Source organism: Protomyctophum parallelum (genome assembly GCF_964188405.1).
Source record: "Protomyctophum parallelum genome assembly, chromosome: 18".
NCBI classification, from domain to species: domain Eukaryota; kingdom Metazoa; phylum Chordata; class Actinopteri; order Myctophiformes; family Myctophidae; genus Protomyctophum; species Protomyctophum parallelum.
The window spans coordinates 32,446,932-32,463,522 of NC_139716.1; the positions used below are offsets into that span (position 1 = coordinate 32,446,932).

Consider the following 16,591-nt stretch of genomic DNA (forward strand, 5'->3'; position numbering starts at 1 on the left):
CCAAATAGGGAAAGCTCCTATAGAGCCCCATGCACACGCACGCACACACACAAGGACACCGGTGCACTCCCACTGCACCACAATGATAACATATCTGGACACAGCTGTATGCCATAGATCTTCATACTGAGTCTAGTTAGATCTGGGATAGGAGTGTATATACGACTGACAGGTTTATGATGCCTAAGCCAAATAAAGCTGACCAGAACACTGGTCAGTGCCCTCTCACTTCCTCGGTCAGAAAACGGTCGAGGTGATAAGGTGGCTAATCTCCCTCCATCATCAATCAAGATACTACCCAAACCCCCTTTTCCAGGAACCCACTAACTAATTTTATTTTCCCATGTGACTGAACACTCATGGGGAATGATAAGGAATTTCCCCATCACGCATTCACTCAAACTCGGTCACCAAAAGGACATGTAAATGTATTGAAATGAATCTATACAAACGCTTTGAAGCTCGGAACCACGCTGTGATAACAACAGTGCCTGACACATATGGCTCCTGTGACCTGGGATCGTTTCCTGCTCACCTGTCACCTTTACCTCTGCATCCTGTTCCTAAACCCCCCCTCTCTCTCTCATGTCTCTTTCTGCCCCACCTTCTGGGTTATGACTGATATAAACTGTACCTTTGAATCCTAACATGGGTGCCTGGCCTGCCCTGAGATTCGACTGTGCTGCAGCATCCGTGCTGTGCACGTTAAATAAACATCATCGTCAAGACAGTGCCTTGCTCGCCTCGTAATTCTCACGCGTTTAGTGTGTAAAACTGCCACATCAGGAAACTTTGGGAACTTCCCAAAGTTCCCATATCACCGGTGGCGGTGTGTATTTCTTTTATTCATCCTGTCTCAAACAGATTAAATTATTTTTATGTTGGTTCTGTAATCTGTATTAAAGGTCATGCATGCCAAATTAAGACAATTGTTTTTACCCTCATTATGCTTTGATATGCTCAACTAGTGATGTGGTGGGCTAATGAATGTGTTCCAGTGTTAATAGTTATTTATAGTAGTTATTATATAAGTTTGATATTTAGCAGTAGGTCATTAGACTTATTGATTCATTGTGGGCTCAAATTTGGAGATGATTCAATCAAGTCCCTGACAATTCTACATTAATGTGTAGAAACCAGATAACAGTAACATCTCTCTCCTGTCCCAAAGGGGGGTTGGGGATCACATCAGTTATGCTAATACCCTAAAGCTGGCACAGAGCCCTCTTTATCTACTTTAGGACTGGTAGTTCACTCTCTCTTAAGTCATTGTCTGTCGTTCTGTATCATTGAATGAATTGACCCACATCCTTTGGTTCATATACTGTAATTAATAGTATAGAATCTTTAAGTGGTCAAATTGAAGTGATATTGATGAATTCCAAATATTATCAAAGTATTCTGCAGCTCTGTTACTTGTGTCATGGCACTATCATCTTGGTATTCACTTTGAGAAACATATACAGCACTGAGGCATTTTCTGTCTTCATTCTCATTAAATAATATATGTTACCATTCATTAGTTAATAGGTGTGAAATGTCTTGGTGAGAGAACAAACGCACACACACACACACACACACACACACACACACACACACACACACACACACACACACACACACACACACACACACACACACAAACACGAAAGTCCTAGCTGGAGGGAGGAGCAACCTTGAAGATAAAAAGACCCCATGTCTCTAGATTGTGACTGTGTGAATTTGTGTCTTCCTTCATTCACATGCCTGGCCTGCTTCTCAGTTCTCACAGTCACACATCAGCATCACAACAACACAGGTAAGGACACAAACAATGTTACGCAGCTTAGATACATAGATGTTCTCTCATTTCAAAATGTAACATTTGTAATTGAGACATTTCAGTGTGTTTTTCTTTGGATTAGTGCTTTGATTCAGATGGTCTTGCATATTTTTTTGTGCAATTGATTGTGTTTTATTCTTACTAAGCCAGTCTATACTTAATAGTTGAAAGTGAAATAATGAATGGTACTTTACTCTTTTGTAATTGAACCATGGCTATTATTTTAGCAGGATAACCTTCCATAAAAAGTATAGTTGCCATTAGCTTGGAATTCCTACTGATAACATTGTAAATGGGCAGGTACATTTTCAAGCTATCAACTGCGTGCCTCAGAGACCCAGAGTGAACAATCGTGCACAAATTACAATCATATATTATTTTCTAATCTCTCATGGTCCTGTGTTCCCTCTAACAGCTGTAGAACAACAATGTCTGGAGACAGAGGAGTGACCCGGAGTATGACTGGAGCTACCAGAGTTCTGGGCTTGATGTGTCTGCTGTCTCTGCCCAACTGTATGATGACGGACAGACACACACTGTCACTGGTACAGAACTATGTTTTTACAACCTGTTTAATATTGAGTACCAAGCACATTGGAAGCAAGTGTCTGTAGAGTACATGGTACAACATTGGAGATCTTGTTTTCCATGGTTGATGGTTGTGGCTGTGGGGGTTGACTGTGTTACAATTTTGTCAGCTGCCATGTTTGTTTTTATACTCATTGTGTTAGAATGCCACAAGCGGTTTTACATTTATTTTATATAAAAGTTGACATCACACTTTTGTTTACTCTTAATGTCAGGACCAGTACACGGAGGCAATAAGGAACCTGGGACAAAAAGCAGTCGCTGTACAGGTGAGTGATTCAAATTCAATCACCATTCTTAACAACTTTCAACGGACTGTGAAGAACCACTCTTGTGTGGAATGAGTCATAAAGTCATTTTGATGGGCCGTAAGGAACATTTCTCATAACATCTGGTATGCAATATACTCTTAGTCTTAACTTATTCATAATAACCGACACCAGTCGACAGATATGAATATGACAAAACATTATCAATGTAATGAATGCATGTTTGTCTACTTTCACTCACCAGGAGCGATTTGAGTCTACACGCAACATCCCTTTTGAGATCATCGATAAAACGGAGGAATATATAAACAGTGTGCAGGTTATAATGGAGCGAGTTCCAGATATCTATCAGATAGTGATGCCCGTGTTGCAAGATGTGAGGTCCTTGATTCGTTCAGTCAAAGAGACCGTGAGCATGGATGATGGCAATCAAGACAAAATGATGCAGGACGTCGAAATGAGCATAGTAAGAATGAAAAATGAGATGATTAAATACTTAGAAGAGCTTCAGGAAAAACAGTGACATTACACAAGCAGTTCCCTTCGCATCAAGTTCTTCTCTGTTGTAGGTCAAGGTGTCTTTATGTTACATCTTGTGTTCAAGTACATATAAGAGTACGATTTTGTTTTTTCCTCACTCATTATGCATAATGCATAAAAGAAAAGTAGGTTATAAAGCTTTATAGTGACGTGTGCCAGTGGCTATCAGCTTTTGCACAGCAACATTGTTAGTTTGAATGATTAGCATTTTCTGAGTTTGTTCTCCTCTTTTTCTGGTCTGAAGTGTAGTGTCTCTTACTTTTCATAACCTTGTATTTTAATCAACTTTACCTCAATTGTGTTGTTATTGTGTTGTCTGAAAGCCTTGATGAACTTCACATCCTTTCTGTCATGTACATGTGTGAGATGATTCATTGCAAAACATGTGTTGACTATTGGTTGTGCAGTGATGTAGCTTATAAGGGAATATTTTAAACTCAATAAAAATAAATACATAACTTTTAGGGTGTGGTTCTTGAATGTCTATTATGTATCAGTATCACACACACTGACACACATGGGTTATTTACAGCCATACATGTGTGTTGTCTCCAACACCATTTATTTCCTTCAGGGCAATAAACATCCTTAATTGGTTGCAAGGATGCTAGAATCTTTTCAGTGTGGTTCAGGTTAAATAATAACTTGGTCCCCACTCCTTTGGGGTATTTTTGGCACTGTGTATTTACACGTTTACATGTGAAATTTGTCCTCTGCATTTACCCATCCTAATTATTAGAGGTACAGTGGTGGGGGACTAGTTAGACTTAGGGGTGTTAGGGGTGCTCAAAGACCGGGGTCAGGGCGCGAACCGGGGACATGCTTCCCAGACGGCCTCACCACTGCAGCCATGATCGCCCCCAAAACATGAATGGTGCTGAGAATATCGCTAAAAACTAGTACAAATTGGGTCTTTTAGAGAGATATGGAGCTGTGACCCATACACAGGTCAGTCCCTATAAGTAAAGCCTCTTTCATAATGCCCTTTTATGAAATACTCTACACGTGCGTATACCGATATACAGGTGAAATAAACATCAAAGATGCTTCTACAAGATGCTACTTACAGGTGTTGCAAGTTCCTCCTCTTGCTGGTAATCTTTGGTGGCAGGATGGTCGGAGCATTGTGAGTACCAGCTGTCAGGGTCATCAGGTGGGAGCCATCCTGTTTTGAGTTGACCCTTTATCCCAGAACATCTCTCGAAGGTGAGGCCCACGGTCAGGACGTCTCCCTGGACTCGGGACTATGCATGGCAGGGGCGTCCTAATCCCTGAGCCAAGTCTGAACCTGGCCGCATACCTTCTGATTCTGTTAGCTGTTAGCCTACATTAAAATACTGTACAAATTGTTATAAAACTTTAGGCAGTGAACACAACGGTAAAAAGAAGACTCGCCCCGTTTCTGTTTTCCTCCCAGAATTTGCCCCAATGTGAGGGGTGGGAGAGGCTGGACAGCAGACGGCTGGACTTTGAATTTCTCTAACTATAAACTTTCATGACAGCAGACAGCCTAAGTACAAATATAATTTATGAAAAGCTACTACAGTGAAGTCTGTTCACAGAAGTTGTTGTAGGATATGTGGGGATTATCTGACGAGGTACCATTTGAGTGTGCAAAACCTTACATATACTAAATAATACTAAATTGTTTATAGGGTCAATATAAGTAAAATAATATAGCCTTTCCACAGGAGTATCTTTTTATATTTTTCCAAAAAGAATACAAACAGCCAATAGCATATTACAAAGTTAGCCCCCTCACTGGTGACAATTCCGGGAGGAAAAACGGGCAAGCACCGGGTCGAGTCTTCCGGTATTCAACACAACACTGCTGTGGACATGTTTAGGTCAATACAACAGAACACGTTGCTGTCACCATTGTTATTATTTGAATATTTGAATGCTATTATACATTTTTTATTTCATTATGATTATGATTAAGATTAATCTTAATTTAAGTGATGTATTTGCTTACAGAGCCAGTTTATTTATGGAGATTGGACATTCCATCCAATCTGGAAATTCCATGGTGAAAATGGAAACTACACTACATTACATTTTGTCTTGTGTTTGTAACTTTGTATTGAAGCTGTCGTGTATTATGGAACCACATTTCAGTAATATAGCATAAATAATTGTTTTAAACTAAAAGTGTTACCCTGAGTCTCTTGTCTCCCCTCATGGGTGAGAGGCTACAGGACCAACAGGACAGACGCATAGGCACCATGATCACAGTTTGCATGCTATGGTAAATAGCTATAATACTTTGATCTCTTGTTCTCAACCCCTTAGTGCAGGGCCCCCCTCCCCACCCCCAATACAAACTGCAAAAATAACCTTAATATTAGAGAAAATATATCATAAATTAATACTGAAACCAGATATAATCATTAAGGAAAGTTTATGCATGTACTATGTACACTCTTAATTTCCATTTTTTAAATAATTTGGGGACCCCCCCAAAATAATTTGGCGAACCCCCTAGGGGTCGCGGGTTGAGAACCCCTGCCGCAAGATGAACACAAACTAACTGGAATCTGAATGTGAATGTTTTTTTTCGTTTGGAAAGAAAGGAACTCACTGGTTTTTGAAGATGCTTTGAAAAAAACTCATGGCTATGCATTAGCTCTGGTCCATAGCCCTAATGCCGTTGCATTAGAGCTATGGGACTTTCAATTAATTGCCCTCGCATGAAATGCAGACCAGCCTCTTGGACTTCTGCTAAAATAAAAAGATCGATTTCGCTACTCCCCAATACAAAGGCGTTTTTGGTCATTAGAAAGACGGACGCACTCTGAGCCCCCCCCCACCACACGTATAAAATGCACTTTATGGCCAGAAAAGGATTTGTTTTTCCACTGGAAGAAAAATACTCCACTGCACCCTCTACCGATATTGCCAAGAGAAAATCCCATAGACAAGACTTTTCCTCATGATTTTTCCTCATGTGTTGACTGTACCAGGCCAGTCCAGGTTCACTTTCCTCACCACTCAGTTGACAGCATTTTGTCCCCTTGTGTTCTTGTGTTCAGTGGCAGTGACTCTGGACTGTAACATCCTATAATATAAGGCAAAAATGTCAACATTTTTGTCAAACTAGTATAGAGGATTTTCATGATTCTGAATCCTTTCCTTTCAACGCATTCATTTTGAACAAAAAACACTCCTTGGGCTAAAAACGGCCATAGCCATCATCACAAATGTGATGAGGTCAGCACATATTGGGCACATTTGGTCAAGTGGCTATATGGCCGTTTGAAAATCTTGCCTTATATAGGATGTTAATGGTATGGTCACATATAAACCCCTATAAAAATTGCTAAATGCTGACAGCCTGTCAGCAAGTGGATTAATTAATGTAGGTATATTATAGACAATATCTTAGGCCAATAAAAAATACTATATACCAAATGTCCCACTCCACAACCCCATGGCTGCCGGGCTGAAAGTAGAAGGCTCCAGAACTGTACCCTTCCTTCCCCAGGACACAGAAGAGTGTCAAACCTCTCTGAGTTCTCCGGACAATTCTGACACATCACTCCATCATGTGTCACTTGCTTCCCGTCTGCGGACACCACAAGGGCGGCGTTTGCATTAATGGTATGGTCACATATAATATAAATGCGGTATCCTAACCTCTTTCACTCACTGTTTTGGGAAAACATTTTTTTGTTTAAATTAAAATAAATTGAACATGACAGAGGGAGATGAATTTCCTGTACCTCTGAGAAAAGAAAGAAGTTAAAACATGTCCCAGAGCCATATACTGTTTGGTCAACCTAACTCACTGCAATATACTGTGGCATCGTAATCCTGAAGCTAATTTGCAAAGCTTCAGTGACTGCTATCTCCCTCCCCATGCTTGCAGACAGATAAACAATATCCTCCCTGTAGCTTATCTACCAAATTATAAATTATTCTACAAAGGAAATGCCTACTGACACATAAAATGTGCTCAATAACACATTCCTTTAATTTCATGCATGCCTATAATAAACAAGTCCCGATGTCCGAGAACAAGTCTAGCTCGGACATCGGGGTCGCCCTGAAAGCTGTGAAGAGAAAAGGCTCCCATGTTCTCCATCCGAGTCAGTCAGGGCTACTGTGTCCTGATGCTGAGGGACAACAGGGACAACAGTTTCTAATATAGCTTGTGACCCACGTTGTTATTGAACAACACCGCCCCTGAATGTTGGGGTGTTTGTTGATTACGACATGGGAGAGGTCGCTTTTTACGATATCGGGAACAAGAGGCATATTATATTTACTCCTTTACCAGAATGAAGTTACCCAACAATCTGTTCCCTGTCAAACTGCACCGTAATTTCAACCCTGGGCCCCGAACCATATGTAATGGCGATAACTCAGTCTCAGCCCTAATAAATCACCCCTGTGAGTTAAAACATTCACCTCTTCTCAATGAAGTGATTGTTTGCCTTCCCGTTTGAAGTGGGTGACTCGTCTTATCTGTTTGTTTTTTATTACATCCCTAGAGTATTTGTGGTCCTATTAGATTGTGACCTCTTCCCTGGCAAGGTTACCAGAGAAGTTACAAGAGCAGTTTGTTTTGCTTGCTGTAAATCTGTCTTGAGAGATTAGTCACAAAGTAGCACATCACAACTGTCCAATCAATGTCCTTTGATTTGGTTGCAATAACCATAGTATAGTATACAAACACAACGCCAAATGCAACAATATAGTACCTCGTTTAATACGATTCAGTTAAAAGAAAACAACAACTATACACTGTACTGTATTTCAGTTTGTATTCAATTAAATGTACCACTAATGATTGCTTGGTGTTAAGGCGGTGTTTCAATCATAGATCGGTTTCAATGTGGAAGAGTATTTCTTGTGACAACAAACAGGAGGAACTGTGCTGAAGGAAGTCAAGGACTTCCAAGTACCTGGACTCATAGGTCAACTCAACCGAGCAGGATCTGAAAGTGAGGAAGGCACTTGCATGGAGGGCCCTGAATGGCATGACCAGTGTATGGAACTCCAATCCAATGGAACTCCCCACGACACATCAAACTCAGCTTCTTCTATGCAACGGTGGAATCTGTTCTCCTATATGGCAGCGAATGCTGGACCCTGAAGCCAACCCCGCAGAAGTCTCTTGACGGGTGCTACACCAGAATGCTGCGTGCAGTACTTAACATCAGCAAGAGCGTGCATGTTACCAACAATACCATGTATGAGGGAATACCAAGGGTGAGCCAGAAAGTAGCAGCCAGGAGAATGAGATCAGCAGGACACTGCCAAAGACATCAAGGACTGCCAGCCAGCAAAGTAGTGCTGTGGGAACCAACACATGGGCATCGATCAAGAGGACGTCCCACATTAACATACGTGGATGTACTCAAGAAAGACGCAGGAGCGCAAAGCACCAACGAGCTGGCCAGATGTATGGAGAACCGGGATGACTGGAAGCGACGATGGAGGGCTTTTCTGAGGACGACCTAGAGATAGAGAGAGCGTTTCTTTTGATGGGCTGTCCCAACACCAGAGCTTTGCAAATAATGGAGGTGACAAGGTGACATATTAATAAACAAAAAAATCATCTGGACTTGCATAATAGTAGATACCCCTGTGGGATTACATTAAGTAGTAGGCCTAACTGATACATATTAATGGTGGTTAATATTAATTCATAAGGGCCCTTTGGAAAGTAAAGGCCTATTCATAGCCTGGTTTTTCGGTGGTGAGGTGACCACCGCTCTGGTGGTGAGCTGACCACCGGAGCTGAAATAACGTTGAGCGGTGGTGAGTAAAAACAGAGAGAAGGGCTGGAGCGGTGGTTTGCTCTTCACCGCGGCTCGTGACGTCATGTTGTAGTTCGGTGGTCACCTAACCACCGAAAATCCAGATGTATGAGCCTTCAGGGTATGGCCTGTTACAGCTTCTCCTTGTTTTAGGTGTTGTTCAGTAGTGTTGTCTTCAAGTGTGTTTATGTTTGTACATCTGTTATTTTGGCCAAATATTGTTTTCGTCTTTGCCGAGGCCGCACTGTACCATAATCTGCACGGGACTGGAAAGGTGAATAAAAAACCCTAAAAGGGCATTCTTGGACTCTTCTGTCTTTTTGGAGCCTTGGCTGGTCGGCCAACTTCACAGTCTGCTTCTCCTTGTATAAGCAGTGTTCTGTATGAAGTAGATTTATAAATTCAATAACACATACATTTTGTAGGAGGTAGGTAGGTAGCTTTATTTATGTACAGAAAGTGGCCTCACATACAAACACACACACACACACACACACACACACACACACACACACACGTACACACGCGTATACACAAACACACACAGGCTCCAGAGGTGGTAAAATATTGACATTCAAAAAGGTACGTTAGAAAATCAGTTACTGTACTGTGTAAACCTTGTGAAACCTCTTGAAGGTAGATGTTTCATGTGGACTGGATACTTGTAGGACAGTTGTAGACCTTTGACATCCAATTTTTTGCTTGATATTGAGCCATGAGTGGGAAAGAAAATATGACTATATTGGCAAGAGTTGATTAATTGAACTGACGCTGTTTGCATCTAAACTATTAAGAATAACTCAATTTAAAAACAAGGACAGGGCTGAGAACTTCAACAAAGAAAATGATGCCCTCTGACTTTGGTAAGGAGGGGGGTTATATAGTGTGATTTTGTTCCAAAATAAGATATAATTGCCAAACATTCCACATTTTCTTACCAAATCAATGATCAATGTTAAGTTTTTTTATTTAAATTTTTTGAAACCAATGAAATGTGTATAACCTAAACCACCACACACACACACACACACACAAGCTCACACACTCCTACCCACAGTACTGTACAGTCTTTTTAGTTTGTCTAAGGGGAATTGAGGAGGTAAGTCAAGTAGTGGCCTTGTCTTCGCTACTGAAACATTGTTCACTGCTCCTTACTGCTTCATATCAATATATAGAAATGGGCGTAGTGCAATTGACTCATACAATAGCAATTAATCTCTTATGCATAATTGTTCTCCTATTCGTCGTACTTCATTAGGATTGTGAACATTATTTACTAACAGTATTTTATATACGAGCCTCCTTCACTGAGATACAAAGTATACAGCAGAAGTACAGGAGGTTGGTGCAAAATCACTTAATTTCTTTGTTTTTATTTCTTTACCTCATTCTTAGTTCTTTCCTTCCCCCTCCTCTCTCTCTCTCCTCATCCACTTCACTTTGGTTGTCCTGTTCTGCCTATTCAAGCAACTCCAGTACATAACTCACCATGGCATTCACTTTGTTAACTGAAAAAGACAACACAGTAAAATGACACGCATACACGTGTAATTCAACAGGATACAACAAAGATTGAAGGTGCACACATTGTTCAAATGTTGAAGCAAACACCAGTGAGTTGAGTTGAACTATAGTCACTACTTGACAATGCTTTTTTTTAACGGTACCACTTGCATTCAGGTGCTGAATCTCATGGGTCACAATCCAAAATAAGCTATCTACCATTTGAAAAACAACCGACAATTAAGCTTAAAAAAATATTAACAATATATTAACAAATGTATATAAAAACAAAATATAGCACTTCTATGATTAATAATAAAAGTGAAAAAAAAACATAACAGTAACATTTTAAAGAGCAGATTCTCCACATTTTTGTTATTAAATGAGGAAATGTAAGGTTTTGATTTAAATACGTTTCATCCCAAAGTGGACTATAGCTTTTTTTTTGGAGATGAGCTTTTCAAACATATTCCCAGATTAGAGGAGGTGAACAGTGGAATAACGGATGAACATTGATGAATAATCAATGTTACAAACACATACATACACAACAAACACACAGCCAACACACACCACACATTTTCGAAATGCTATTATTTCAAGGTTCAGCTCTTGTAGCTGAACTCTTCTCTCTGGTATACAGGAAGATTAATACCAGCTTTTCAGGAACATTTTCAGAGTTTATTACCAAAAATAAAAATAAAAACAGAACAAAAACCAATACAAGACATTTGGATTTATTTTTTTGTCCTTTTTAACTATTTACTTGAAGTCCACCAGTTGTGGCACAAGGTGTCGGTGTCCATGTATCTGGTAAAGGTCCATTTGACAGACGATCTGTCATTTATTCTTCCCATTTCAGAGGAGCATATTCTTTCTGAAAGTCTCTTCTGTATCAATGAATATTAACTTCATCCGATCTGCATGCAGTGCATCACAGGGTTTCCACATGGGTTTTATGGAGTGATCTCGAACCTTTACCTTTGACCTTTATGGCCCAGTGTGGTGGTCTTTGCAATTTGAATTCATCGACAGACAGTGAATGAAAAGCCTGCATGTCCTGGATTCAAGAGGTGCAGACCTCTCTGTTCACCCCCAACCCCATACATAGTGCAGTCTGTCTGGGCAGCACACAGACCGATGGCCACCCCATGGCACCTCTGGTTCCCTGGCATAGCTCTCAGGAGAATGTGTGTTAGCACATTTTGTCAGAGTGAAGACAGAGGGGGAGGGGGCTTAAAGGTACTTTCGGACGAGCAGGCGTGCGACAATTTCACGGGGCTGCGCCCTGGTAAATATGCTTGCGTTGTCGCCCCTCGATTTCTTGAAAATGAATGACTAGGCGCGTTAATCGCTGAAAGGACCATAATTCCTGATTTTTATTTGGTTGCAATGTCGTGTTGTGCGCCTGAACTAGCCAAACTACAAGCTCACCGTGAGCTATTTTATTTTGGGTGCGCGACATCAGTGCACAACTTAATCTGTCTGAATCAGACTTAAGAACTCAACGGAACAAAGTGCTACTTCAGTTGTTTGAGAACGGAAAACTTGAGAACTTGGGAACAGAGGAAAGAGAATGAGAATATACAGTATGCAAGAGTGGAGATAGACTAGTATGGCTTTTCCATGTCTACAAACGTAGGCATTTCATCTTTGATTATAAGTTAAGGGATTAAATGCTCTCGCGTAGACTCTCAGTTCCATTTTTCACAGTCAAGTCTTTCAGACTGTACACTGTACATTGACATAACATTCTACATACTGTACATATTTTACACATTGAAGCAGGCCCTCTTATACAGAGTGACCTACAGTAAATAGTCTATATGTCAGACCTCTCCAATGACGGTCGGATATGAGTTTTCAGGGTCACAGCTCTCTGTATGGTCTCACGTCCGCTTGATATTCAATGTACATACACAGATATACAAGTATACAGCAGTATCGCTCTCACATGCTTAGAACAGAAACCTCTCATATACACTTTTTACACTTCTGTTATCTGTTTTACACTTCGTTCCACAGCTTCCACCTCTGGACATTTTTCGGACGGCTGTTTCGCATCGGTCGTTGTCGTGCGGGGGGCCACTTTGCACCCTCCCTTGTGAGCTTTCAGTTTTGATTCATCGGGGAGGGTCAAAATAGCGCTTGGGTGAAAGCTGAACCTCGATCGGCGCATTCACCCCGCGGCGCTCGTGCGGTCGGGTAAGGCGTCCGACGGCCTTCATATTGAACTCTCCTCGCAGGCCAGCGGCGCCGGTGACTTGTACATGGGCATGGCCAGCTCCACCTCCAGTCCCCCGAGACCCTCGTCCTCCTCGCCCGCCTCCCTCTCTCCCCCCTCGGGTCTCCCCCGCTCCCTCTCCCCAGTCCTGGCGTCCAGCATGTCGGCCGATATGATGTCCGAGGGGAACCGGAGCCCGCCGCTGCTCATGCTGAAGTCGCCGCTGGAGTACATGGTGTTCCCGTGGCCGTTGCCCGGGATGCTGCTGCTGCCGTGGATGGGGTTGTAATTGTTGTTGCCGTGGAGACCGCCGTTGCCCTGGTTACTGAGCAGCGTGGTGGTGGTGGTGGTGGTGGCGGTGCCGTTGCGCTTCTCCGTCAGAGGGAACCCGTCGGACAGCAGGCTGGCACTGCTGGGGGACTGGGGCGTGGCCGAGGAGCCCAGCAAGTCCCGCCCCTTCTCGGACGACAGGGAGTTGTCCGGCAGCCTGGCCTGGTGGCCGACGCGCCGCCTGGTGCTCAGGAAGTGGAGGAGGAATCCGCCCATCAGGACCCCCATGCTGAAGCACAGGATGTAGATGGCCAACACGTGGCGCCCTCCGCCCAGCGCCACGGCTCCGCCCACACTGGGACCTTCTAGAGTCAGGGAATAGGCCGCTCTGCGACACGGGGAGGCGTCTCTGATGCTTGGCCCCGCCTCCTGGGGTAGAAGAGGAGAGGAGACAGAATGACTACAACTGTGTTTATACAAAGGCGACCAAGTGAAGCGTACTCAAGGTGACCGGAGTCCCCCTAGTGACCATTTCCGTCTACACCAGTGTTTTACCAACAGTGGTACTTGAGGGGGTCCCCACCTAAAGGATGTTGTTGGATTAGGTCTTTAACTCTTGACAGTATAAAATGAAAACAAACTAACCCTTACGGGTCCATTTGATTGAATTTTTACACTCTCAAGAGTTAAATTATTGTTAAACATCTGCATTATTTAATTTACAAGAAGTCTACACACAATTAAAGAATGTTGTTTTTCTTTTTTTTATTGCGTTAGCAACCTCTGGTCCTGCTGTACGTACCTGACATGTACAGACGTAGGTCCCCAGGTTGTCCTCCGTGACCGTCACCTCCAGGTCAGAGTGGTGCTGCCTGGTGTGTCTGTGTGGAGGATGCTCCCAGCTGCAGGGCCTGGGAGACACCTGGACGCAGGGCAGCAGGAGACGCAGACCCACAGACACGCGCACCTCCCTGATGGTGGGGGCACAGCGCCCTGCAGGAGGAAGAGGAGGAGGAGGAGAACGACGTTCATATGTTCAGCAACGTTCAAACCAAGCAGGTCTCTGTATTGTTCAAGTTCAGTGTTTCTTGTTTAGACCGGTGGTTTTCAACCTTTTTCATATCAGGGTCCATTATTTATTGGCATTTGAGCCACGGATTAGATGAGATTTAGCCTCTCAGACCCAAAACTAACGAATATTTTGTTGGCATTGGATACGATTTTGGTACAAAAAGAGAGATAACTGGCAAACGTTGATCAAAGTAACAATTATTTTACATAATCGAATTGTGTAGACTTCTGTAATACCAATGTTTAACAAAAATGGGGTTAAGGGTTAATTTGGTTATTATTATTATTTAGCTGGGGACCACCTGGAACCCCCGGTCCCGGACCACTTGTTGAAAACCACTGGTTTAGAGTTAGACCCATCATCAACTAATATGAAGTGAATATTGTAAGGACTTTTACCTTCTCCGCTGTCACACCTCTTCAAAGCATCCTCGACGTCGTCACCGGGACCTGGCCTGGACAGAGACAATGCAAAGAATGGATGTGAACATATGAATATATTCACATATTCAATATAGAGTTCACACATCTAAAAATCCACCTGTTGCTTTTGTCTTCTTCGTGGTTCTTTCTCTTTGTGGACGTTTGCATTTATCTTTTTCAGTTAAATTGTGTTGAAATGTAGTTGTTATTTCTCTCCTCTGCCATCGTCTACTCTACTCTACTCTACTCTACTCTACTCTACTCTACTCTACGTGTGTGTTACTCACTCAGTCATGGTGGGCCTGCAGGCTTCTTCCTTGGCCCCCCACACGCAGCCCAGACCCCTGGCCCGGGCACACACCTCACAGCTGTTGTAGAGAGAACAGCCCTCTGCCTGGACAACAGCCAGAGACAATGATGTACCCACCAGAGCCTTACCCTGGAGGAGACAGACAGACAGAGAAAGAGAGCATTAACGAATTAATTAAATTAATTAAGTGTGTGTGAGTGTGTGTGTGTGTGTGTGTGTGTGTGTGTGTGTGTGTGTGCGCGCGCGCTCGTTCTAACCTTATACAGCAGGATGTTATTAATTGGTTCATTAGCAGTAAACAGAGGGATCTCCTGCAGTAATGTTGATTTGTGGCGCACTACTGCCACCCGGTGGAGCTCCCCATGGTCTGCAACACACACAAGGAAACATTTTCATTCATTTCGTCTTTATTTTTCACCGCTCCCGTTTCTGCTCAAATAGCACAGACGGCCATTTCATCCTAGGTCTACAACAACACTAAATACTGTAAGACTATCGCCATTGATATTACACAGTGTAGAAATGAGAAGAATGCAAAACTCTCTCATAAACATGTGCCACCACACAGATCAGAACAAATCCCACATACGTGGGTTCAGTGTCTTGCTCAAGGACAATCTTCAGACCTCAAATAATACAGCATTTCCCATCTAACAATATATTCAGACTTTGTCTCTCCTCTCCTTCCATCCCAACCTCTCCTTCTTCCCATCCAATCCTCTCAATCTCTGACTTCTGACTCCCTCCAGCCTTACAATTAATTATCCCACAATGTCTTTCCATCCAAAACGTAAGCTTCGTACAAAGCCAACTCTTGTCGTGACAAATCATGACAACAAACACAATATTTTGGACCAAACAAATAATTACAAAGAAGAAAAACAACAAAAAAGTGTTGTAACCTGCCGTTTTCTTCGTCTTCTTTCTAATTATTTGTTCAGCCCGAAAAGTTTTGTTTGTTGTCATGATTTGTCACGACAAGAGTTGGCTTTGTCCGCGGCGTAAACGTCTTTAAATAAATACTTTCTGAAAAGTCTATGAGGAAAATGATCGGGGATTGTCTCACCGGTTCCGAGGTGCAGCACGGCTCCTTTGCGTTCCTCCTCGCTCTCTGCGAGCGTCACGGCCAGCTTGGTGTAGGTGATTCCTCTGCGGACCAGCAGGGGAGCAGAGATGACGCTGTTCTCCATCAGGGGGTGGTCCCTCATGAAGGTCAGCACCTTGTCGGGCAGCTTCAGCGACGACTCGAAGCCTTCTGCCTTCAGTGCGTTGTTCAGACACTGGGTGGACAGAACAACACAAACAATTAGCCCATTCTGACCGTGAGTTTAATGTTGTTTAAACTTTAATGCAATCAGATGCAATTTCTGTTTGGATTTATGGGCTGTCAAGGCAAGAAAGTAGTTTTCTTTTTGTCACTCAGATACGATATCTGTGGCAATATTAGGCCCTCGATAATGATAATATCACCATATTCGATATGTTACGGATCCGATATTGCGATATTCAATATTTTTAAGTTCATCAACGATATATCAGGATATCTATAACTGAAAATGAAAAAAACAACTGTAAAAGGCAAAAATCTGGAATTTATTCCAAAATCTTACAAGATTCTTTTGTGTCACAAACTGGCCAATAAGTAAATGAATCTTGCCTCCTCCAAACAGTAAAACTTGTCCGCAAAAACTATTCGATATATTGCGATATTGCCGGGAGGGCGATACAATATATCGCGGGAGGAAGTATCGCAATATATCGCCATCTTTGTCCATCTTTGTCCATCTTTGTCTAAAGTCCATCTTT

The 16,591-nt window shown here is 42.5% G+C and overlaps 2 protein-coding genes across 2 annotated transcripts in view; both read right to left on the reverse strand.

Moving 5' to 3' along the window:
- The window catches only part of LOC310875281 (uncharacterized protein), a 42,647-nt gene extending 38,234 nt beyond the window's left edge, over nucleotides 1-4,413 (reverse strand). Inside the window, exon 1 of the mRNA XM_083788466.1 lies at nucleotides 4,287-4,413. Coding sequence (XP_083644592.1) covers nucleotides 4,287-4,369 — 83 coding nt within the window. The 5' untranslated portion in view covers nucleotides 4,370-4,413. The remainder of the gene's footprint in view (nucleotides 1-4,286) is intronic.
- Nucleotides 4,414-12,897: 8,484 nt separating this feature from the next.
- sema4f (sema domain, immunoglobulin domain (Ig), transmembrane domain (TM) and short cytoplasmic domain, (semaphorin) 4F) overlaps nucleotides 12,898-16,591 on the reverse strand; it is an 80,643-nt gene continuing 76,949 nt past the window's right edge. Inside the window, 7 exon segments of the mRNA XM_083789231.1 lie at nucleotides 12,898-13,066; nucleotides 13,069-13,410; nucleotides 13,784-13,974; nucleotides 14,452-14,507; nucleotides 14,763-14,914; nucleotides 15,043-15,152; nucleotides 15,852-16,065. Of these exon segments, the coding sequence (XP_083645357.1) occupies nucleotides 13,034-13,066; nucleotides 13,069-13,410; nucleotides 13,784-13,974; nucleotides 14,452-14,507; nucleotides 14,763-14,914; nucleotides 15,043-15,152; nucleotides 15,852-16,065 (1,098 nt within the window). The 3' untranslated portion in view covers nucleotides 12,898-13,033.